General features: G+C 43.9%; 1 protein-coding gene across 3 annotated transcripts in view; it reads left to right on the forward strand.

Moving 5' to 3' along the window:
- Positions 1-1,356: 1,356 nt before the first annotated feature.
- Positions 1,357-24,262, forward strand: part of DAPK1 (death associated protein kinase 1) — a 68,971-nt gene continuing 46,065 nt past the window's right edge. Inside the window, exons 1-2 of one of the 3 annotated variants that reach the window (XM_078862219.1) lie at positions 1,357-1,961; positions 8,458-8,635. In XM_078862219.1, the coding sequence (XP_078718345.1) occupies positions 8,562-8,635 (74 nt within the window). In that variant the 5' untranslated portion in view covers positions 1,357-1,961; positions 8,458-8,561. The remainder of the gene's footprint in view (positions 1,962-8,457; positions 8,636-24,262) is intronic. The other 2 variants (XM_078862220.1, XR_013637312.1) reach the window with 2 other exon arrangements.

Below are 24,262 nucleotides of genomic sequence, written 5' to 3' on the forward strand. Positions count from 1 at the left end.
GACTTTGTTCATGAAAAGAGGACATTCTGTCCTTTTGGATGCAAATCAACACTGGCTGGTGATTGTGCTGGAGCAGGTGCTACCTTTTGACGAACCTTGTTGAATTGATGCCCTCTCTAAACAGGATAGGGTCTAGAGCTAGGGTTTGAAATCGTTCCTTCTTGTTTATTGGTGATGAGGTGCTTAATGAACAAAACTATACTAATTACTTAAATCACTCACATCTGAGTGTAGACTGGAATTGTTAAAATACACTTTTTTGTAATGTTAAACATTTTACTATACACCGATCGATATTTGCTTTGGGGTTTGGCCACGTAGTTCTATCCTAAAATTGCTGTCATCCCTCCAACACCTGGCAATATTGTCCCGTTTCCAAATAGATGGACTATTTATATATGAAATATATTATATAGCATGCAAATATAATGTATATCATATAACAAATAATATATGTGGCATTGATAAATATATGTATGTTATATATCTGTAAATGTAACAATCTTGTTGGGTGGTGGTGAGTTAACGACAAGAATGTTGGCATAAAATTACCACGTTGCTTAACCCAAAAACATCCATTACTCTGGCTTTGAAAACCTTCGTTGTCAATGATTGCGCACCGATCACATAGGTATGCCCTTCAATACTAAATCGTAACGCTGGGTGGCAGAAGAGCTTTGAAATTGAAATTGCAATTTTTTAAATTGAAATTGCAATTTCAATACGTTATAGTTTGATACGATTTTGTTCATTCTTGATTTGATTTTGTTCATATTTTCTTCAACCAAGCAAGCAGATTTTGAGTTTCATAGCCATTGGGGATTATTTGTTGTTTGCACGTATTTACGACAACCGTTCGCTTATATCTCTTTCACACAGTAATGCACAAGCTTTTTCAGAAGCCCAATATTTGAGCTGGGGCAGCAGTCATTGTTGACTGAATACTGAAGTAACTCTTGCGCAGTGTCAGGGCACAAGTTTATTAATAAACATCTCACTTCAGCTTGGCACGGGGCATTGGGCAACCAAAATAACAAGCAGAGTAACTTTTTTCGAATTCGGTAAATATAAAAAAAACCCTAAATATTTCAAGAGCCACAATGCCACGTGTATACGAGACGGTGATTAATTAACATCATCTCTGAGCAGTCCTTTAAAGAGCCGCAGGTTGCCCGATCCCCTGGGCATTACCATTCACGGGTCTACCAATAACTCCCCTCGCCACCACCACCACCGGTCAACACGAGATTCAACATGAGACTTGCGTGAAACCGCACGGTCTCATTCATCAACAGCCAGTGGTGGTGGTGGTGGTCAGAGGGGCTTCACCCGCATTCGTCGGGCAGGGCTCAGAGGCAGGAGAGGGGGGGGGTCTTCTCAGTGACGTTGCCCGTCTGGGCGGACCTTTAGGCGGAGTCACAAACTCTGTAGGCGCCTCCACCACCACCCAACCACCACCACCGTAGGAAAGCAGTAGGACTTGGTCGGGGCAGTGGCTGAACGAGCCGTCGTCATTCAATTGTCGCATCCATCGCAGCGATTTTATCCCTGCCCCGTGTCGCTTTCTCGAGACTGAACAAGCCGCTGCTGCGTGGGACCAGGGCCAGGTTTCAGAGGGCCCTCGGTTGGCACCGGGTCTGGTGGTTCCAGGACGGAATTGTGACCAGATCCAGGTGCGCATAGAGGGGACATCGAGGACCGCGTTAGTTTCGAGGTTCTCCTGCGGACCATCTTGGGACAGCGTGTTGGGACGAGGGTCTTCCATCTTCAGTAAAAGATTCGGGTTGTTTGGACCGACGTGATCGCGGCACAGAGAAGGTTTGCATCACGGCCACGTCCAGGTGGAGTTGGGAGTGCGGTGGTGTGGACAAGGTTCCGGATCTTCGGCGCTGCCGCGTGGTTGTCATCCACATCGAGGGGAGGCGGGTGGTGGGCTCGGATATCGGTGACCACGTCAAAAGGTAAATGCCGCTGTGTGGCTGTGTGTTTGTGTGTGAGTGTTTGTGTGTGCATGCGGACGTTCGACACTTCACGTGGCCTCAAGGTGCACATGGCCTGGCACAAGCGTCGTGGTGACGTCACCTCCACTTAGTGGGGAATGGCGGTTGTTGTTGTGTTTGTGTATCTGTGTGTTTGTGTGTCTAATAAGGTAGGGGCACTGATAAGGGGTTGACAGGTATGCAGTAGTGTAGTGTATAGTAGTGTGTATTGTAGTGTATAGTGGAGTGTATAGGAGTGTATAGTGTAGTGCATAGTGTAGTGTATAGTGTAGTGAAAAGTTGTGTATAGTGTGTAATGTAGTGTATAGTGTAGTGAAAAGTAGTGTATAGTGTAGTGTATAGTAGTGTATAGTGTATAGTCGTGTATAGTGTAGTGTATAGTGTAGTGTATAGTCGTGTATAGTGTAGTGTGTAGTGTATAGTGTAGTGAAAAGTAGTGTATAGTGTAGTGTATAGTGTAGTGTATAGTGTCGTGAAAAGTAGTGTAGTGTGTAGTCGTGTGTAGTGTATAGTCGTGTGTAGTGTATAGTCGTGTGTAGTGTATAGTCGTGTGTAGTGTCGTGTATAGTGTATAAAGTAGTGTATAGTGTAGTGTATAATGTAGTGTATAGTCGTGTGTAGTGTAGTGTATAGTCGTGTGTAGTGTATATTGTAGTGTATAGTGTCGTGTATAGTGTAGTGTATAAAGTAGTGTATAGTAGTGTAGTGTATAAAGTAGTGTATAGTAGTCTAGTGTTTAGTGTAGTGTATAGTGTAGTTAGGGGCACTGATAAGGTGTTGACAGGTTAGCAGTATCTATGTTTTACTGAGCACTGGTGTGGATTAGTAGTGTTATTGTAGTGCGGTACATCAAAACATTGTGTTCATTGAGGTGTGTACAGTACTGTGTATCCAGGTAACTCAATATCACTTCAGTGGTGTGTGTTGTACTCCCGTGCTGTATAATGCAACACTACAGTACACACACACATACACGTGTGTGTGCTGCAAACAGCATGTGTATAGTACACATGCATATATTGCATAGTATTGTATAGGTACGTCTGTTTATATTTCAGCACGTACTCTGTACAGGCATGACGTGTATAAGACATGTATTATATGCTTACACAACGTGCTGTATATGTGTATGGATATGTATTGAATTGGATATTTGTATAACTACGTATAGGTATTGGCTATACACCGCGTGTATAGTATAATGTATGCATACTGTACGTATGTGTACTTAACATACAAAATTGGGAATGCTTATTTGATGTGTTGCACGCATGCAAAGCGCTGTACGTATCGCTATATGCACTTGTACTTTATGCGTATGTGTACACGATTGTGGGTTTTAACATGTTGTATGTGGTGCTTTGCCTATGCCAGAGAGTACAGTCAAAGAGAGTAGGTCATAAAACACTCACTGTACCCTCATCATGTCATGTGTGGTGTCCATGACACACGTGTTTGATTGTGCAACATCTACAATGCGAGGTGTTATACTGTGTTATGATTAGGGACACTCACTGCATCATATGCTTTGTTCATAGATCAAGATATTAACGTGATTACATTTTGTGGTTATGCAAAGTTTGGTCAAGTTTAAAAGCGTGTATGGGAAAATGCATTTCAGTACAATGGAAATCCAGCCCATGCTTCCCAATCTCTCTAACACTAACGTACTATCATATTTAGCAATATGACAAAGGTTGAGTTTTAACACAGAGCAAAGGTTGTATGTTTATATTGCACAACAGTACGAGGTCCCATGATGATGAAGTATACAGTATATCTCATTTGTCTTCTGAATATAGCGCTTCTGTATGTGGGAATTGAGTTTAATAATGAAATGCAACATACCAATGTGCCTAAACAAGAAAGCTATTCATGATTGTAAATCACCTGCCATGAGATACGGATGAGAAACACAGATGCTGATGAAGAAAACGTGCAATAAAAAGCTGAAAGATGTGCAAAGCAGCATAGAGAAGAGAGGTACGTGCTAGGAATTAAACTAAGAATCAGGACGAAGAACACACGGTGGCTTACGGGACATATGCAAATTAATAAAAATGGGCCTTTGGACACGTTGCGAGAAGGGTCAATGTTTGTTTTTAAATCGTTGGCACCTTACATAGCCAACTCTGCAAATCGGAGGTGAAGGACAACAAACTAAAGACAAAAGCAGCTATAAAGAATTGAGTTTTCATTCTGGATTTAAAAGTGCATAGCTCCGGTGACTTCCTAATGTCAGAAGGAAGAGCGTTCCAGACGGCCACAGAGCGCATCTGAAGGCGCGCAATGCAGGGGCATCTTTGTTCGATGGTTAGGTTGTTAGATGGTTCGGTTGTTGGTGGTTAGGTTGTTAGATGGTTAGGTTGTTTGATGGTTAGGTTGTTTGATGGTTTGGTTGTTTGATGGTTTGGTTGTTCAATGGTTAGGTTGTTTGCTGGTTAGGTTGTTTGATGGTTAGGTTGTCTGATGGTTAGGTTGTTTGATGGTTAGGTTTTTTGATGGTTAGGTTGTTTGGTGGTAAGGTTGTTAGATGGTTAGGTTGTTTTGTGGTTAGGTTGTGCGATGGTTAGGTTGTTTGGTGGTTAGGTTGTTTGATGGTTAGGTTGTTTGGTGGTTAGGTTGTGCGATGGTTAGGTTGTTTGGTGGTTTGGTTGTTTGATGGTTAGGTTGTTTGATGGTTAGGTTGTGCGATGGTTAGGTTGTGCGATGGTTAAGTTGTTTGATGGTTAGGTTGTTTGATGGTTTGGTTGTTTGATGGTTTGGTTGATTGATGGTTGGCCAGTAGTTGAGATGAAGGCTGGAGAGGCAGCTAAAAGATTGAATTTCCACCAAGACAACGTCCACCAAACCATATAGATGGATCGATGAAATCATCTCAAAATGCAGATGGACAATAGTAGCACCGGACCATATATATCTACAATAGTGTACAGTACTACTACTGTATAATGAACAGACAATGCTATTTGTACTTTAAATAAACAGGATTTGTTTCACCACGTACAAATGAAATTAATGTTGGTCCATCAGTCTATATGCCTTCTGGATGAATGTTTTCCAGAAGCATTTGATGAAGCACACGACCCCTGATAGCTTTTGACTTAATATGGTGTGGGATATATGCAATGTGTTTTACACTGGCACGCGCACACCATCCACCACCTGCTGCTTGGGACAGATTTCCATTTCAATGAAATGGGTGTACCCCATACTTTTTGTTAATGTGCCCATAAACTTTTTTTTAATTTACCCATAATTGGTATGTATGTTGAACTTCTTCCGCACCGTACGTAGCTAACCGTGCCAATTGGAACGTTTTACGACAAAAAGGGATAATTCGTAAGGACCAAAGTCTGCCTTCTTGTCTCATTGAAATTGAGTGTGGATCAGTCATAGCTCTGCTTTTCTCACATGCGGCGTCTCAGACCGAGAGAAGGGGACACGCACGAGGTGACTGGGCAGGGACAAGTTCACCTTCACCCCCCTCCAAGATCTCTTATATTCTTCTGAGTCACTTGGCAACGGCATGGTTCACCCACCCGATACCTGCCACCTCCCGCTGTGCGATTAAAGGAACGATTCATGCGTACGTTGTGCTGAAGCGCTATCAAGGTGTTACCTCGTTCGCCTGGAGAGTGGGTGTGTAAAAAAAAAACGACCTATGAATGTGACATTGCATCACCGCAGCCTGTATTTTGTTTGTTACCCGCAAAGGTATTTATGACAGCCAATTGCCTTGAAGTATGCAATATATGGGCTGTTGCTGCCAACTTATTTAGCTAAGGGGCCATGCAGTGGTTTTTTGTGCGTTCAGAACCACCGGCTGATAATTCAGCTTACGTGTATGAGACATAGTGACCGCCCTGTTTTTTGTCTCCTGACCCATGCAGCCCCTCCCATGGCAAGTGTTCACCAGGTCAAGCAGATCTGGTGAATGCCCAAATGTGCAGATGTCCAGTAGCACTGTCAATAGCATGGATACGCAAGGCTATAGGACATGTGTTTGTACAGTTGCTTATTTGTTGCTGTACCTTTTAGCATCAAAAATAGCATCCAGTGGTTCTAGTTTCTCGTCGCTCTCAAGTTCTAGTATTTATAAAGTAAGGACATGGTTTTGAGAAAGGGAACACTCGATGGCTTGTGCCCTCCTTTCTCATCAAAGCCTACGTTTTAGCTTTGGATGGGCGGCCTGTGTGCGTTTCATTCATGGGGCGCAGCCACATTCCGTTACCAAGAGCTACAGAACACAGCGTGTTGATGTTTGCAATGCATCTTGTGCAAAACAATATAAGTGTCACTCCTCCGTTGGGTTCCTGCTTTCACCCCCTGGAGGGGCCAACACTAAACATGTCCGATAAGTGTCTTGGCTTTTTCACCTTTCAAAACCACTGGTCTGCTTCATTATTGAGCATTCATCTTCTTGGTTCTTTCGGTAAAGTCACGTAGAAGGGAAGTAATAAAATAATAAAAATATTTTAAAAAAAATATGAAGACGGCTGCTTGCGTTGTAGCCGAAACGTCGTGAGAATTGTTTTATTATGTTTTATTTTTATTATTTTATTACTTCCCTTCTACGTGACTTTACCGAAAGAACCAAGAAGATGAATCCCTGCAGTCACGAAAGCTTTAAATCGAAATTTATTGAGCATTCCTTTCGCGAGCCCACTGGCACCCAGAAGAAGTGATCGGAAAATTACCTTGGGAAGGCTGAGTAGCACTGCTTCTTGTCGACACTCACACGAAGATGTAACGTGAGTGGATCAAGTCTGCAAAAGCCGACCCTTCGGATTCTTTGACCACTAGCCGGATCACCTTGAGACGCTATAGTCTGTGTTTGGTCATGGGTTTGCGATTTGAGGTGGGTAGCGAATAGAGCTATCAGAACAAATGCCCGCTTGTTGAATGGACTGGCCGGTTGAAAGCTACTGATCCTTATCACTTCCTTGGAGATTTCTTCCCTGAATAACTGACAGACCACTCCCCTCCCATCTGCCACCCCCTTCGCACCCGGCCTCCCACCTCTGTAGGTGGTCATTGTCCTTTTGCCACCATCAGCCCCCCCCCCTCTTCTCACTCAGGACCTGTGCCAAGCTTGTGGCCAAACATTCCGCTTGTTTGATTTGTAGCAGGTTTCTTTATGCGTTTGTGTGCATGTGCCTGCATTCCACCATCCCACCGGCTGTTCTCCAGGGATGCGTTTCATATACACTGCATTTATACTCGGGTATGTGTGTCTGTTAATTGTAAGCAGTGGCAAAGTGGTTAGTGCACTGGGTTACGAATCTGGCAACCTGAGTTTGATTCCTGGCCACGGCTAACACGAGCGGTGAGTGATATCTGAACATGCCCTAGGCCTCCCCTTAGTTATCTCAGCCTTAAATGAGTAGCGGATGCAGTGTATAAATTTCAGCACTGGGGAGACAAAGTTGGTTGGACATGGTGCTGGCGACAACCTCGCGCTGTGCTGATCTTACTAGGCCCTCACGAACAGCACTTGGCCCAACAGCCTATAAGGCTATACGGGAGATCTATATCTTTTTTATGGCGGCATTAACTTTCTCATTGTCAGTTCGTGGAGAACACTTACATGTTCAACCAGTCTCACTGTCTTAAAATCCTTAGATCTTGTACGTCACTCGTATTTAAAACGAATTCTTATTGTGCCTTGTGCAGGGAGTGGTGGCTGGAAAGTAAGAAGCACAATTTTCTTTCGGTACTACTGATAATTCTCAGTATGCCCATCAGTGGAATTGGGGCTTATTCTTCTGGTGATGTACAGCCCTTTATCATTCTGCTACTGCAAGTAGGCCTCCCTATGCCTTTTGAATGTGGGGGGGCTGTTTGACCATGTTTCACCACGCTCATGAGTGCGGATTTATGAAGAGAGGGGCTAGGACTTATTCAGATATCACTCACTCACCACTGATGTAAACCATGGCCGGAAATTGAACTGATCACCGGGTTCATAGTGCAGTGCTGCAACATCACTCCACATTTCACTTGTCCCATCTAGCGTACAATGACTACCATTTGTTATGTGACAGTACTTAGGAGACAAATTACACATAAGATCGCACTCATTACATACAAATGAACCACAATACCTTGCTGAAAAGGAGCATACACCATTATGCGAACTCCAGTCATCTTCGCAGTGGCTTTTGGCTAGCCATAGAACAAAGACTGTTCATGCATGACATGCTTTAAGATGCGCTTCTGCGGCTGTCTGGAATGCTCTTCCTTCCGATATTAGGAAGCCACTGAAGCTATGCACTTTTAAATCTAGATTGAAAACTAATTCCTGTAGAACTGCTTTAATGTTTATTTTGTTCTTCTCCCCGCACCTCCTATTAGCACGGTTGGCTATGTACAAAAAAGGTGGGGCATGGTGCTGGCCCGATCTCCCCAACCTGCTTGTGTCTTTCTGACAGTCTGTGCGGTGTGTCTCACGCAGGGAGGTGTCCCGTGGCCCCGCGCGCTGATTGTGCTCCGTGGACTTGCGTGCGTTCCAGGGAGGCCGATTCTGCCTAAGCTCATGTTGTCGGCGATCAAGGGCAAATGGTCTCCGGAATGGCAATTTTCAGGCAGGAGAGCGTGGAGGATTATTATGAGATCGGAGAAGAGCTGGGGAGGTAAGTTCACCTTGCACACAACACCACACGTCGTGGGGCGTGTTCCAGAAACGTGTTTACTCGTGTTTCTTTGATCATTATCTAGTTTAGCATGGGTGACATTTGTTTGGAAAGTTCATGTTCATAATGAGTTTGGTTACGATATTTTGATTTGTGACTTTTCTCTGATGTCGTTGAGGCATAGTTGTGTTACAGCATGCCTCCCAATTCCTGGTTGTGGTGCATGCCAGGCTAGTGCATTGTTTGTTGATGGTGAGGCAACATTTTTTTTTAAGGATGTTGGCTTGCTTAAGTTTGGCTCTTTAGAAATGTAACTCGCAATTTAGGTGGCCAAGGGGATACAAGAAACTGGGATTTTGAGTAAAATAATAAATGACACATTCACAGGAATATTAAAACACACAAATAACGTTATCAAATGCAGTGCAACGTGGTCTTTAAGACATCTTTACAGCACTGCCCGACAAACAAAGTATTTGAATATAAAGTCTTTGTGTTGCTAGCTGTAATTGAGTTAATGTTTGTGCCCACTCTTGCAGGTAATTACGATTCCTGTTCTATAATGCTTTGTCATGTTGCCACTTTTGTAACCGTATATTGTGTGCAAACATGTAAAATACCTTTTGCCGAACACAAACACTGCTCTGTTATTGGACTTTATGATGAATGCAGTCCAGTGCACTCAACACAGACCTCCCGTACACACTACCCATTCACTATTGTCCTAGGGATATCTTTGTAGTAATTGTGTGTATAATTTTTATATCTATTACGTTCACATTTTGCTTCATGCCAAAGTTGGCACTGAGAAATCTTTGTCTAAACAGCTGTAATGGGACTCGTGTTTGGACATCTCTGAACCCTGATTTGAGTTGAACCGCTCAGTGGCTGTCACAAGGAAAATCATGTGTTCCTGAGATAAATAAAAAACTGCATAATTGCATGTATGTTGAACTTCTATTGCACTAAACGTAGCAACCGTGCTGATTGGAGGTGCATGTTATTACCAGTAGGTTCGTTTGTTAACCAAGAATATATGCAGTTTTACTTTTAACCCATTATAAAAATCTATAGTGTACGTGACTCCTAATATTGAACAGCTGAGGTCAAGTTGTCGTCAATACGAGAAAATAAACTGCTGTGATTGTGCCTTTTTAGAAGGTCCGTTACTGCAACTGGCAAATGTGTTCCATGAAACTTATCTGCCGTCCTTGTTTGTGGCTCCGTCGCCTACTACTCTTCGTTTTGAACTTGTGGCGCTGAGCGAGCAAGTGATGGGCCGTAGAATTGTGGTCCTATAGTGGCGTAGCTATTGAATGTGCAGGCTGTGCAGCTGTACTGTGGCCCACCGACCAGAAGTGCCCAAGCACCGGGTTACAAAGAAGGGGGATAGGGGGCTCCCGATTTGACTGTTTGCTTAGTGCTATGCTGTAACGAACGACGCTCGTTTTTTCCCCATCCCCACAACGGTCACGCTTGGCCTTTCTGTATTTGACGCGATTGCCTGAATGAGAAGTCTCAGTGGTTTGGACTTTTTGTTTTTTCATGGCCAACCGGCCACTGTTGAGGCTGTCATGTTAGGGCTACGCAGGTTTTCCGCTCGACAGAATCCCCCCACTGTACGTCCAAGATAATACTGCACCAACCTCATCTCCAGTTGCAAATGGTAATGCCCCTCTGTAGCCTGGCCCACAGCATCTCTACATCTCTGCATTAGCGCTCCCTTCCCTGCTTTCCTATCTTCTCAAAAGCAGGTGATGACAGTAGGCAGCACTTTTGTGCCGGTACTGATGGATCGTTTTTGTTTTTTATTCAGACACCTTTTGCTAACTGGCATCTCGTATCAACAAGACTTCCACCACAGCTACTGTGCTGCAGCATACAAAATGATAAACTTTAGTGTTTTGTGAAAAAAAAATGTGTCCCCAATTGTAAATAAAATTCAGTACTTATCCTTGTTTTGGCGAGATGGGTCCACATAGTACACTACATTAACTGTTTGAATAATATAGTTGGCCATATTTCACACTTTTAAAAAGCCATCTTATGGAAATGGATACAAATCAATATGCTGGCATCATCAACATTTCAGATGTCTTTGTCATTGGCTGAACGTGGATTTGAAAATAACTATTAGTGTAATCAGGCTAATTGATGCATTATGAAGCTAACCATTTCATTAAAGAAAAAAAAATATCAAAAGAGATACATCATTAAAATAATTAAATGTGACCAATAGCCATCAACTTGCTGTTATTCGTTTTGCTCATTTGAAGGCATGTACACAAACGATCGCAATAGATGGTGGTGGCTTTGGGTGGTGTTCATCCAGCAGTGAATTGACAAGAGCTGATGATATTAATTCTAGATTTGAAGCTTTCGTGATTGCAAGGATTCATACTCTTAGGTTTTTTCGGTAAAGTCACGTAGGTAAAAAATAAAATTAATAGAAGAAATAATAAAAATAAATTATTTTATAAAACAATTATTTTATTTATATTATTACTTCTATTAATTTTACTTCTATTAATTTTATTTTTTACCTACGTGACTTTACCGAAAAAAACCCCTAAGAGTAAGAGCTGATGATACAAGTGACATTCATTTTGGCATGTCAGGCTTGCTGTTGTAAAGCTTATTAACTTGGGCCTTTTTTACACAAACCTATTAATGTTATATTATTTCAGTATATATTTTTCTGCCATCCTGCTGTGCTTGCAGATTAAGGTGCCGAGCTCCCTGCCGATTTTAAAAGCAGATTACATTTTCGCCGTGTTTTCTTGGCCAGGTTTTAATCACCATCTTGACGGCTGTGTCGCCAATTTTTCCGCAACACAGCAGTACCTCCCGAGAGACTTGTTTTCATTTAAAATCACCGGTTTCCAATTAAAAGCAGAAATGCATTAGTCACCTCTTCAATGAAGGTTTAAATTGCTTACAAGCTAAACATCAAGCAAAACTATTTTATGCAACTGGAGAAAAGATAAAAAGAGCAGTTTTACACTTTTCTGTTTAACAGTCATGATCATTTATTGTATAAAGTGTTAATTTGACAGCAGCTTTGTAAACTTATTTGTGGGAGCTCAGCATCAATATCCCATTTTGGGAGCTCAGCATCAATAACCCATTCAGTCACTTTCAAAATGCATTAATACTGCAGTGAAATACTTTTCTAATTCAGGCTTGTGATTCGGTCCAAGAATGGGTTCATGTGGCATCTCGTGGCTGCAGAGGTCACAGGAACCCGTTACGTGTAACCTATATCAATGGAAAACATTGCTCTTGCGATCCAATGTGTATATAAGAATCAATATTAGCATCTCCGATTAGCACGGTTGGCTACGTGCGGTGCAAAGGAAGTTCACCATACATACAATATTAAATGATGAATCAATGCACTTTTCACACCAGCCATGTTCTTTCCACTGTTGGGTAAAGACCTTCCCAAGCAATTGCCATCTCTCATGGTCCGGAAATGCAATTAACTATCAAGCTCCTGCACACTAGCTCATCACATCACAATTTTCTTGGTGGGAAGTCCTTTTGGGTGTGTTCCCTTTAGGGGCCATCCATTTAGTACGTATGCATGGATGGGGGAGGGGGGGTTAACCCAAATGCGTACGCTTGCGTATGGGGGGGTCTACTGGCATGAGTTAGATAGTCCGGCGGTGGACTATCTGTTTGCTTAAACACGTTAATGTTATTAATCCTGGATCGTTTCTGCATCGATTAAATATCGGGCATTCTATAGGATTCGGGGGGGTGGGTGCGTCAGGCGAACGTACTCAGGTGGGGGGGGGGGTAAAAAGTCCGCGTGCGTACAGGGAAGGGGAGAGGGGTCAAGTTTTGACAGATTTTTGCGTACGTATGAAATGGATGACGCCTTAGCTGCTATTCAATCATTAGTCTCGGTCACCCTTCGTTATTTCATCTCGCGATGTCTTGCCCAAGCCCACTGGCTCTTTACAACAGTCAATGTGTTACTCTTTGGTTCTTGTACCTAAGAATAAAGTTAGAATACATGTATATTGCCTGCTCTGGAATATTGATCCGAAACATTGACGTTGACCAATATGATGGGGGAATACTTAAAAATGTGCAAATAAGTACGAAGAGGTCAGGATTTGAATGACACTTGAGACACAGAAAGAGGAATACAACAAGTTAGTGACATCATATTCAAGTGCATTGTTACACGCCTAGAAATAACCTACTTGGCAATTTACATACCCTTACAACCTGTTCTCACGGTACCTGCGGCATCACCACGAGTCGCGGCAACATTAGGGTGGCTGTGACAGGCACCTGTGTTGAACCAGTTCCTCCTAAGGTACAAGCATATAGAATCATAACGCCATTATGTCTTCATGTATTAATACAATTGTGTTTTAGTCAATCGTTTTCTTAGCTTGCCAGACCGATATTATCGAACGTTATTTGTTAAAGCAAACACACTCTGGTACCAGTTTGGATCTTTTGGGTCTCACCGGGCTTACGATGTAAATGGTGCTTGGTTAACAGATGTTATTGGCAAGAACACTCCATCTAAGCAATGTGGCCCTATTCAATGCAAAACATTAAACATGAGTTTAGTATCCGTCATCCTTAAATTCTCTCCTAAACTTTTACGAGATTTATTTTTCCTAACTCCCTTCTAGAATCGGCAGTTATGACAAGCCTTGGCTTATGCAATTTTTTTTGAATTGCGCAAGTCGCCATGTCCTCGGCACCCCAGGGCAGAAGACCCCTGAGAGAGAGGGGGGGAGAGAGCACGAGCAGGGTCGGACTGGTCTGGTGTTGCTGCTCATCCCACTAGCCGGAGGGCAGCACGGTAAGCACGCCGTGTCCGGTTCATGGCACGGACTTCTTGTCGCACGTTAGCACTTGCCTAGGACTTGGCAGAGGGCAACTTCGAGAAGGGGGTGACACAGACGGCGAGTTTGTCTACATTTATAGTATGCCCGGTATATGTTGTGCTTAAGTTTCTATATGTTTTGATTTCTTAAAAATGAATGTTATGTCGCTGGCAGGTATAATATTGCCTGGGTGTGGTAGTGATGCAGCCCTTAATCCATCTGAGATTAATAAATTGATTACCGCTTTGTGGGGAAATCAACAGTGGTTGTTCTCTGGATAGACTCACCCCTGCCATAGGAATGGAGAAGTTTTACCGCTGGATTAGGTCTGAAAACAAGAGATGAGTACCACCTCATTGCTCATTTGAGGAGAAATGTCGTTAACTTTCGTGGTGCCCATCTGTGTTTCATTTCTGTCTGATGAGGAAGACTACATAATTGAAGGTGGGTCCATTGCCTTTTAATTTAATAGAACATAGTATTTTAAAAGGGCTGTAATTGGTTTGACCTTCAACTTTATTGAATGAGAATTAAAAGCAAGCTCATTTATTTACTTTTGTTAAACAATATTAAACAATTTCGATGTAAAGCTTTCGTGACTGCAGGGATTCATCTTCTTGGTTCTGAGGACGACTGCTTGCATTGTGGCCGAAACGTCGTGAGAATTATTTTATTAAGTTTTATTTTTATTATTTTATTACTTCCCTTCTACGTGACTTTACCGAAAGAACCAAGAAGATGAATATTAAACAATATATATTTGGGAAACCTAACACAGCTAAAGGAAGGACTATGGTTTTAAAAATCGTTATTCGGTGATTATTTTGTTCGGGGCATTTTTCTTTGTCAAAAATCAACCAATATAGAATGGTGATGCACCTCATTTGGTAATCTTCTAACCTAAAGCAAGCTACGTCATATAAAATACAAGATTACAGATGCTTTTCCACTCATCATTGTTTTAACGTAAACGCTTCCCATAAATTAAAACGGCACATGATCAACGTCGCAAAGGATGGATCAGAACTGATGCAAAATGTATCACATGAAGATGTACGACTAAATGCAGCCCGTTTCATGAATTATTCATTATTCTCAGCAGCAGTAGCAGCATCAGCAGCAGGGTGTATTTCAGTGGCGTCGGCTTCATGCCTCAGACAATCCACGAATGCTGACAAAAGCATTTCCTTTGTTACTTGAAATTCACACAGAATGCATAAAGAATATACACTAGCGGCCACACTGTTTGCGCCAAAGATTGAGCGAGCCAAGTTAATGAAATAAAAAAAATAAAGCACAATCCAATTTGTTAAACCTAAATTGTAGGGCTGTAGGAGCGAATCAATTATTGAGTGTGAGCGGTGGCTGGGTGGCTCAGGGGGGGACCGGCACTTTGTCGGAGCACGCATCCGGTACCGTGGAGGTCCTGGGTTCGAATTTGAGCAGCCACCCATGACGAAACTGGAGTCTCAAGGGTCCGTCAGTTGATGGTCACCACCAATTATTGTACTGTACAAAAAAAATGTTTTTATTTTTTTCACTAAATTCTGATTGGTCCTGCTCTGGGGGATTCAAATGTTGAGTTTCTTAGACATGCAAAGGACATCCTGCGCAATGCATTTACAAGGTGTGCACCTCGTGTGGATCAAGAGGCTTATCGGGGTATTCAGAAGTAGCGCTGTGACATTGCCCTTTGGAGGCCATTCTCTGAGACTTATTTCTGAATGTAAATTTCTCCGTCTCATGACATTACGCCTTTCGTGCAATGGGAATGTAATTGGGGGGGGGGGGGGGAATACTGAAACGATTCAGGCAGCTGACGGAGGGGGGGGGGATCAGCCCCAAAGCTGTGTATGTTGGGGGTGGGTGCTGGGGAGGTGGGGGGAGGCATGGCTGCAGCACTCCCCGAGGAGGAGCCCCCTTAAGCGGTCTGGAGCAGGAGGAGTCCACGGGTGCGGATCTCCGCGTGCTGCGACCGCAGCCGGGCACGTGGCCAGACCGCCCGTTCCCGTGCCCGCTGCACCTCCATTAGTCTTGCTGCGCGTGGCAGCTGGACTTGTGGCTCCAAGTCTCCGACTCTCGCGGCGTCCCCAGTAAAAGCTTTATTTTATTTTAACCGGGCGAGAACTCGTTATTACATCGAGAGATGGATAGAAGAAGACATGGATCTGATAACATACACAGGTTTATGACGTAATTTAAACTGTTCAGGAAGGTAAGTGGGGCCTTGGCAGGACATGTCGCTGGAAGGGATGGTGCTGATGATCAAGAATAATAACGGACGGCCAGCCAAGGGATAAGAGCGCATCCGAGAGCAACGCCCATCGAGGAGATGGAGCGATTAAATCAGATCGTGCGCAAGTGCGGGGTGTTTTATCACATCGCGGGATCGTGGAGAGGTGGCGGCAGTCTGGGGCTGCCTTCATGCAGCAGTAGATTCACCATTGCTGTTTTTAATGATAAAATCATGAGACCAGGATAATCTCATTTACATCTGTGGCCTATGTCATCAACGTGACGAAAAAGGAATAAAAGTAAAATCAGCAAGGATAATAAAACAATCGCAGCATAATAACAATGTGACAGAAACAAATCTATACATATCAACACTCCATGAGATCCAAATTTCCGGTATCACATGCTGGCTTGGTCAGATCCCTTTTAAAACATCGTAAATTCAGAGAAACATTACAAGATAAGAGTGTCCATGCTGCGAGAGGGATCCCTTGTCTGCGCGTCTGTGCACCTCCCTGCACCATAATTGAAGTGAGAGAACAGGGTAACAGATATAATACAACTGCCCTTTTAAAAGAAAATAAATATATAAGTCTAGCTCATTCGCATCACCCGAACATGAGGGTCGCATCGTGCCACCATATGCAATGGACGTTTTAAGTTTCAGCAATTTTAAATTGGTTGCATTCTAGGATCGAGCATTCGTTAAAAGTAATTACTCCAGATACACCAGGTCCACCGTTTGGTGTGTCGTGTGTTTAGAGACGAGCATCCTTTTATTTTGCGTTTTGCCACCGATGCATTTGAACATCTGTAGCCTGGCTGAATTATCCTTTTAATGCGATGTGCGCCGCTGCATTCACAAGACATGAATACACCACAGCGATATTTTTGCTCGACTGGCTGCCAAGTAGTGGAGGTGGGATCCCTGCTGCTGCTGCTTTAGATCTTTAGCGAGCAGAGGTTTTTATAATGAGCTCTTGGCACTGTGCTGTTATTAATTGAATTAGTTTATGTATGCATTGCTGTCATATAAAAAAGCACATGGTGCCAACCTGGAAAAGCAGCTTGAATTAAACATGAGGACAGGCCCTTGCTCCACTCGTTTTTGGAAAGACATCACATCTTCATATGTGCCCACCGCTCAAAATTAGATTAAAATTTTACGTAATAAATATTCACCCTGTATATGCAGTAATTGTAAAATTCACTGTACAGTAGTGTGCATTATTATTTTGAGAATGGGCTATGTGGAATATAGTTGAGCAAGAAAGGCTCACAGAGTCTCAAGACACTCACTCCGTGGTGTACATCTTCCTGGCCGTGTTCGCTTATCTGGCTGCCACATTGTCATTATTCCTGTGAGCGGTGGGCACACGAGTGTGCGATCTGCGTCTTGTTGTCACTACCGATGTTACAGAGCGTGCGGGAGAAACAGCGCTCAATAATTGACGTGCCGGCGGAGTGCTGAGAGGTGTGCGTTTCAACCCTCCTCGCGGCTCGGTGTTTCAAAGTGGTTTGTGGACTGGACCCATCCCGCTCGCATAATGAACTGCTCTGTTTGAGCATAACATAAAACATGCCAACACAAAGGGCGTCGCATCGCCTGCGTTTTACTCACTCGCTTGCTCGCTGGCTGCTGCGAGTGAAAAGGTGGTGACGGCGACAGCGGTGACGGTCGCGCGGGGCATTTGCGTCGACAATTGGCCGTCGTTTGGGCTTACGATCGAATGCGAAATGAGGTGTGTCCTCGCCTCACTGCTATGGTGCTGCATCAGGGTGGCTACAATATGATGCGGATTAGTATAGCGTCAAAATGCGACGTAATCTCAAGCAGCTGTACAGAAACAGTGGGCATGTTTACTTTGTACAGAAAAAAGGCAGTTGGCTATGAGCGGTGAAAAAAAAGGAAGGTCTACAGCCTGAATATAGATGGCTGGGTAAAGATTCTTCCAGACTATGGGTTATATTTTATCTGGGTCCCACCGAATAGGAACGTTGCCCATGTGTCACCGTCACCCCGACAGGAGGGAAGTTGGTGCCGATCGCGGATGCTGGCTCTGGTTGAGTTGCCGCGGGATGCAGCGTGGCAGGTGATTCGACCTTTAAATTATTCATGTGCCGGCTGCTTCTCCAGTTGCACGCGATGAGTAACATCAATCATACAAATCAAGAATTAAAATCTGGAACTGGATGCTGCCCCGACGTCTCCTTCACCTCGCATACGGGTCAGCACTCGGACATGTAAACTTGGTGCAAAAGTTTAAAAAATTTGAATGCGGAATTTAAACGCTGCAGAGTAATTTGGTTGTAAACTCAAGTTTGCATATTGAAGGTCAAATACAACATCAGTGACCACTCCACCAAGGACGTACAATCGTAGAATATACTGTGGTTGTATAATATATAACTTGGAAGTCCTTTATGAAACTACTGCTGGATGAAGTTCTCACCGCACTGTGCCGGTTATCGGGGTTCTCTGGCCATACTTGAGCACACTGGTTAGGTGCGGGTTTGTGACAGGGGGCAGGACCGGCTCGGACATCATCTGCCACTGATATTAGTTGTGGCTGGGAAATCAAAAACTGCGGTCGCCAACCTCGCAGCGAGCGCACTGCGCTAGCCACCATGCCACCACTGCACCCCTGTTACTATTTACAGGGTAAACCACTGTTGTATGATGACTACGACGAAATGGTTTTAGCCAACTTTGCACATTGGCTTTGTGTTGATCCGGGGTTCCACTGATCTCTGTTCCCTGCAATCACCTTTGCCAATTTGTAAAATGGACCAGGCTATTTGCTGGCGGTTTGTTGGTGACTTTAACGACGCATTATGGGCCTGTGTGGAGTTATACACCGCGTTCAAGTGGGTAGGTCGAACTTTATGGTCGACAGTGTTCCTTGTTTGCACTGTCTGGACTTCCCCATTAACTTTCACACCTGATGCCTCTACAGGCACTCAACATTTTTGCCTTGATTCCTGGTCTCCATGGAGATTCGCTGATATGTCGGGGTTGTTATGTAGTAGGAGGGGGTAAAGGTCATTCCTAGCGAAGGGCAGGTAAAACTCAAATACAAGGAACTGTGAATAGCTTCACATTGTCCAATATATCCGCTTTACAGGAATATATCCTGTAAATAAGGCACTGTGTGCATCAGTGTTGTTGGCTAGGACATTGTATAATTCCCTGTGCTGCAATTTGGAGAAAATAAATAACAGAGAATAAAACACATTGTTGAATTTATAAACGTCAATTATGAATTCCGCTGCGTGTGCTTCTGCAGCACTGCGAACTGGGACACATTTATCAGAATTCTTATGAGAGTGCTTGCACGCACACGCTTACGCACCTTACACCTACTTGGGCTTAAACTATTAACACAGAGCCAGGGCTTTTCACCCTTTTAGGCTCGATCACATCGGTGAAACCCTTCTTACTCACGTAGCTATGGGGGTGCTCTTACCGTAATATTGTAACGTGATTGTAAGTACAACAAGAATAAACCATGGCTGATTATGATAATTATGGTATTAATATGGATAGCAGGGTGAATTTGGTGCCATTTTTGGCTCGCTGCTTTTATCCGTGAAATAATGTGGATAATTGAATGACAAAGTGGTACCCAGGTGGCTGTTGTCTGCAGGTAAATGTGGATAATAGAATGAATGTTCTATCACCTCCAGGTCAATCCTCTTGTCTGTGAAAAAAACCCAACAGACAATAAGAAAATAACATCTGCAGATCATAGGATTCTTCACCGGTTGATTATGGCCACGGATAATATGTGCCAGTGGTAATAGTGATATAGATAAGAGGCATTTCACTAAATATACTGTGATAATGAGCTGTAAGTGGGCTTGGGCAGGACACGTCACGAAAACGAATGATGGATAATGGTCAAGAATAATAGTGGATTGGCAGCCAGGAATGGAATATGTGTCCGAGGAAATGTCCACAGAGCAGATGGAGTGATGAAATCATTTAATGTGCAGGTACTAGATAGATTGTTGCATTGCATGACAGGTGGCGATGGCTTGAGGATACTTTCAAATAGCAGTGGATGGCTAATGGCCGATGATGATGATGATGAATTATAATTATCCGGCCTAGTGGCACAGTGTTACAGTCCGTGACTCACAATCAGACGTCCATGAGTTCAAATCCGGGTCTGTGGTCGACTTTTTTTGCTGTCAGTTTGTAATTCGTCCGAGGCAAATAGCACAGACGCAAAGCGGTGTATGGCATAGAGCAGCTTAAGCCTGGATCCTGGTTACAACTGTCATGCTCCTTGCTTTAATCCATGGCACTTAACCATCCCTCGTATGGCCGAAGAAGGTCTGGTATATGGGCAGCCTTTAATGGTCGTGAATGTTAGCATCCCTGGGTTTTTATGATGGTGTTTGATGAGGTCTAAGAGAAAGGCAGGATGTTACTCATCAACGCTTTATTGCAGCTCGATGGACAAAATAGGAAAGGGATCGTAAATCCTGTACTGCTAGTTGTATTATGGCCTATAGGCTTGGCTTAACAGTACAATTACAGGGCGTTTAAAAAACACGGACCCGATTTTAAATCGCTATATCTCTGCAACCACGAACCGCCCATGAATGAAACTTTTACCACTTGAAAGGGCGGGGCATAGAGGGGGCGGGGCATGGAGAGGGCGGGGCATAGAGAGGGCGGGGCATAGATATTCAAATGATTACCGCTAGATTCATCTCTCAGCGCACAAACCGCCCCTAGCCTCAGTCATTCTCAAGATGGTTACCCCGCAACGCAAGGCGTTTTGCGTTCTGCAGTTCAGCAAGACTGAATCCGTAATTGCGGTGCAGCGTGCGTTTCAACGGCGTTTTGGCATTGATCCGCCAATGTCAAAGGGCATTCGTCGTTGGTACCGACAATTTGAGGAAACGGGCTGTTTATGTAAGGGGAAGAGCACAGGGCGACCACGCACTTCAGAGTAAAACGTGAGAAGAGAGGCGTTTGGGACGAATTCAACTATCGTCTCGATGTTGTCCGTACAGCAGGTGGAGGGCACATAGAGCATTTATAAAATGGCTAGTAAAACTTGATAACTCATTAAACCGTTTGTAAGTTTTTGTGTAATTGTAACATGTTGCCATCGTGAAATATACCGCTTTGAAATTGGGTCCATTATTTTGAAACACCCTGCATTATTTCGGCAAATAGTTTTGTTGCTGTCTTGGCAGTTCAGCAGACACGTGTATGTGTATGGTGCTTTAATCAGTTCACTGCTGGCTGAAGGCCTTCCTGCACTATATGGGTCATGGGGGTTATTGAGCCAATGTCACGCTGGTCATTGTGGATTGGTGAAAGTGAGGAGCATATAAGCACACTATAACATGGCTTCTATCTGCATTTCCCACCATGCAGCTTCGCAGCCTATATAACACACTCCACGGTGGTCGCTCATCTAAGCGATATCCAGGCCCAACCCTTTTTAGCATCTGAGCTCTGACGAGTACCCACGCATCGCAGGTGATTTGGTCATCGGGCTCAACAGACATTTGGTCGTATAACTTCTCAAGTTCTTTTAACCAAAAGTTTTCAACATTCGCACGTTTTCACTCAAAAAATGATGGGAAACCTGCGTACGTAAATGCTTTTTTTTCCCATGGAAATGAGTTTAACATCATTTCCAGCAAATGATGAGAGCGCCCGTTTTGTGGATTAATCACGGCAGCTCTTTGGCAGTGGCTTTTGAATCTGTGCAGTTTTAATATAAAGGGGGCAAATAAAACAAACACTAACAAAACAAAGGGACGTGGAGCTTTAATGAAATAGTGGCGACAGGAAATTATTTTTTGGGTTTGGTGTTTTGGCATTTGAGTGTACTCTTTGTAAGCCAGAGAGCTAGCAGGGTACAACACACAATACCATGTGTCTAATGCTTGACAAGCTGTGTGCTAACTTTTTTTTCATAATTATAATATTACTCTATATTTATGCGAGCCTTAATAAATACTGGCAAGGCCACTTTTGCACATGCTATTGTTCAGGTTTAGATTTTTCACAACGCCTTATTTAATTTATACGTTGGGGTGATCTCTTTCCTTTGTACCCACCTCTTCCCACGGCGTCTTGACTGCGAAATATGCATGCGTCACTCGTGCGCAGATTTTTTATTTTGGCACCATAGGTACAGGGAAAAACATTAGGGTTTCGATTCATCAGGGCACCGGGTAACGTGGGAATCCCGTGGCCTTCCTTCCTCGCGGACACAGGCATTGCTCAGACACATTATGTTAACGTCAAGCGGGAGCCGGGCTCACCTGCATCGCTCTGTTCGCGTCCACGACGCGTCGTGAACTATTCGCTCGCAGCACTGTCGTTAAAGCAAACCCCCGCGCTCCACTTGAAATGTTGAAGCCTTGCTTTTAAAGAAAATATTTGAAGAAAATTTCTCAGTCTGAGGACTTATCTCTGTCTCTTTACATTAAATGTAATAATTTGGGAAACGGTTTAAATTGTTAACAAACTTTTTCAATATTTTGTCATTGTAATTTTTCTTATGGCTTATGACTGTTCACCTATTTAATTAAACTAAAATATTTTACCCATGCAAGCCTCACCAATTCGGCAGTATTCTCAGAAGAATCTTCCTACATATCTTTCTTAAAATATGTTTGTTCCACGTGGGAAGACGCGAGTTCTTGGGGAAAGCTCACTCACAGGAGACGGGATACAAGCATCGCAAACACTGCACGTGTATGTCTTAAACACACTTGCTGCATAAGTGAGCATTTCATGGACACCCATCATGGCTTGAACTGGAATTGCTGATTGAGGACCCAGATCCATGTTTGGCTAACTGACCCAGCAACGCGGTCAAATAAATGAATGAATGAAAGTGTGGTGAGCGAACCCAGGGGCACGGGTGGCGGTGGCGGTGGCGGCGGCGGCAGCAGCGTGCTCTCTCGAGATGCCTCGCGCGATCATGACTCGCTGTGACATGAGGGGGCCCACGGACGGTTTAAATAATGCATTGCCCGCGCGTGAAAGGGTTACCACTGAACCGTGATTTAATTGTTCCAAGGGCCGCATGGGGGAAGGGACGACGGTGGAGATGGTGGGCCTGCTCACGGGAACGCGCGTGTCTTTCGCATAGCATCCGCTGCTTATGCGTGATCCGTGGTGTACTGTACTTACGCCTCAAAACTCAATGCTGTGCAGAAAGCAAGAGGCTTGCGTTGTAAACGCACACGTGAGTTTATGCGTGTACTGCATGTGGACAAACTAACCGTGCCTTTGACCAAATCACCCGTAATGCACCCGTCTCGTTAGATCTCATAAGCTAATGCAAGCACTGGGTAGTGCTTGCATGTGCTACCACCATGCACAATAAACAGGTTCTTATAGGCTGCTTTAGGCCGATGGGATTGGCAGCAGAGGGCAGTGCAGTAAAATTCAATGTTGTACTGTACTACTATGCTCCTATATATACGCTCCTAACCCACACAAGCCCAAATTGACCACCAGCATGGTGAAGTATGGTCATCTGACCCCACGACCAACAAGGCGATGAGAAGCCCTTATCCAGCAGTGAATTTCCGAAAGGGCTTTACGTGTACTGCATGTAGGTGTGGGTGACTGAATATCCTTGTGGTTGGGGCACTTACCACTGAGCCATCTGCACAGTCGGTGGTTTGATTCCTGGAGCTCTGTAGTAATTTAAGCAGTGATTACTGAAATGCATCGACATTTAAAGTGGATTTTAAAACCCATGTGACTTTATCATTCCGCGAAGTCGTTGCTTGTTGTAGCCTCAGCCCAACCTTGAAATTGGATTTTTTTTATTTATTTCTGCTGCCAATTATATTTCAATTGCACTGTTAGGTTCATGCTGTGAGACGACAACATTTCATCTCAGAACTCTCACAGCAAGCAATGCAGGACATTGTGTGGGGAGCGGCCTGGAAAAATCATGTCGCAGAAATAGTTCTGAAGTCACTTGAACAGAGACCGAGTGTCGCAGTTCAATCAAACCAAAGTGCATGTTTGTCAAAGCTAGTGAAAATATAATAGAGAACCATTTTCATCACAGTTAGCCGAAACCTGGAATCAAACCCAGGTTACTGCTGCGTAGGTTTTCGCGTTTGTGCCGTATGGCTCTGATGTGTTGCCAAGCTGTACTGGGTGTTGTTAGGCATTGGGTCAAACGTTTCGCTACATGGAACTTCTTCACGAGCTGAATTTAAAGGGAAATATCAGACGCCATGCCAAACGACACACGGTACAAAATGAAAATACACGGAAGAGCTGTCAAACCCAGGTGCTCATCGGCTGAAATATGGATTTGGCCCCCATGAGCCACACGGCTACCTCGGGCTGCACTGTGTAAATGTAGTTGGGTGATGGACAAGAGGGTCGAGTCACTGGAATTAAGTGCAGTGGAAATTGCTCAAGAAAACAAACCTGTGCTCGCTCCCTTACCTCGTGGGAGATTGTGCAATGCATGGACGGGTTTTCTGCACCCCGACATTGCTTAAACAACCTATTGGCATGCGTGCC

The sequence above is a fragment of the Lampetra fluviatilis genome, chromosome 13 (genome assembly GCF_964198595.1).
Source record: "Lampetra fluviatilis chromosome 13, kcLamFluv1.1, whole genome shotgun sequence".
In the NCBI taxonomy this organism is placed as follows: domain Eukaryota; kingdom Metazoa; phylum Chordata; class Hyperoartia; order Petromyzontiformes; family Petromyzontidae; genus Lampetra; species Lampetra fluviatilis.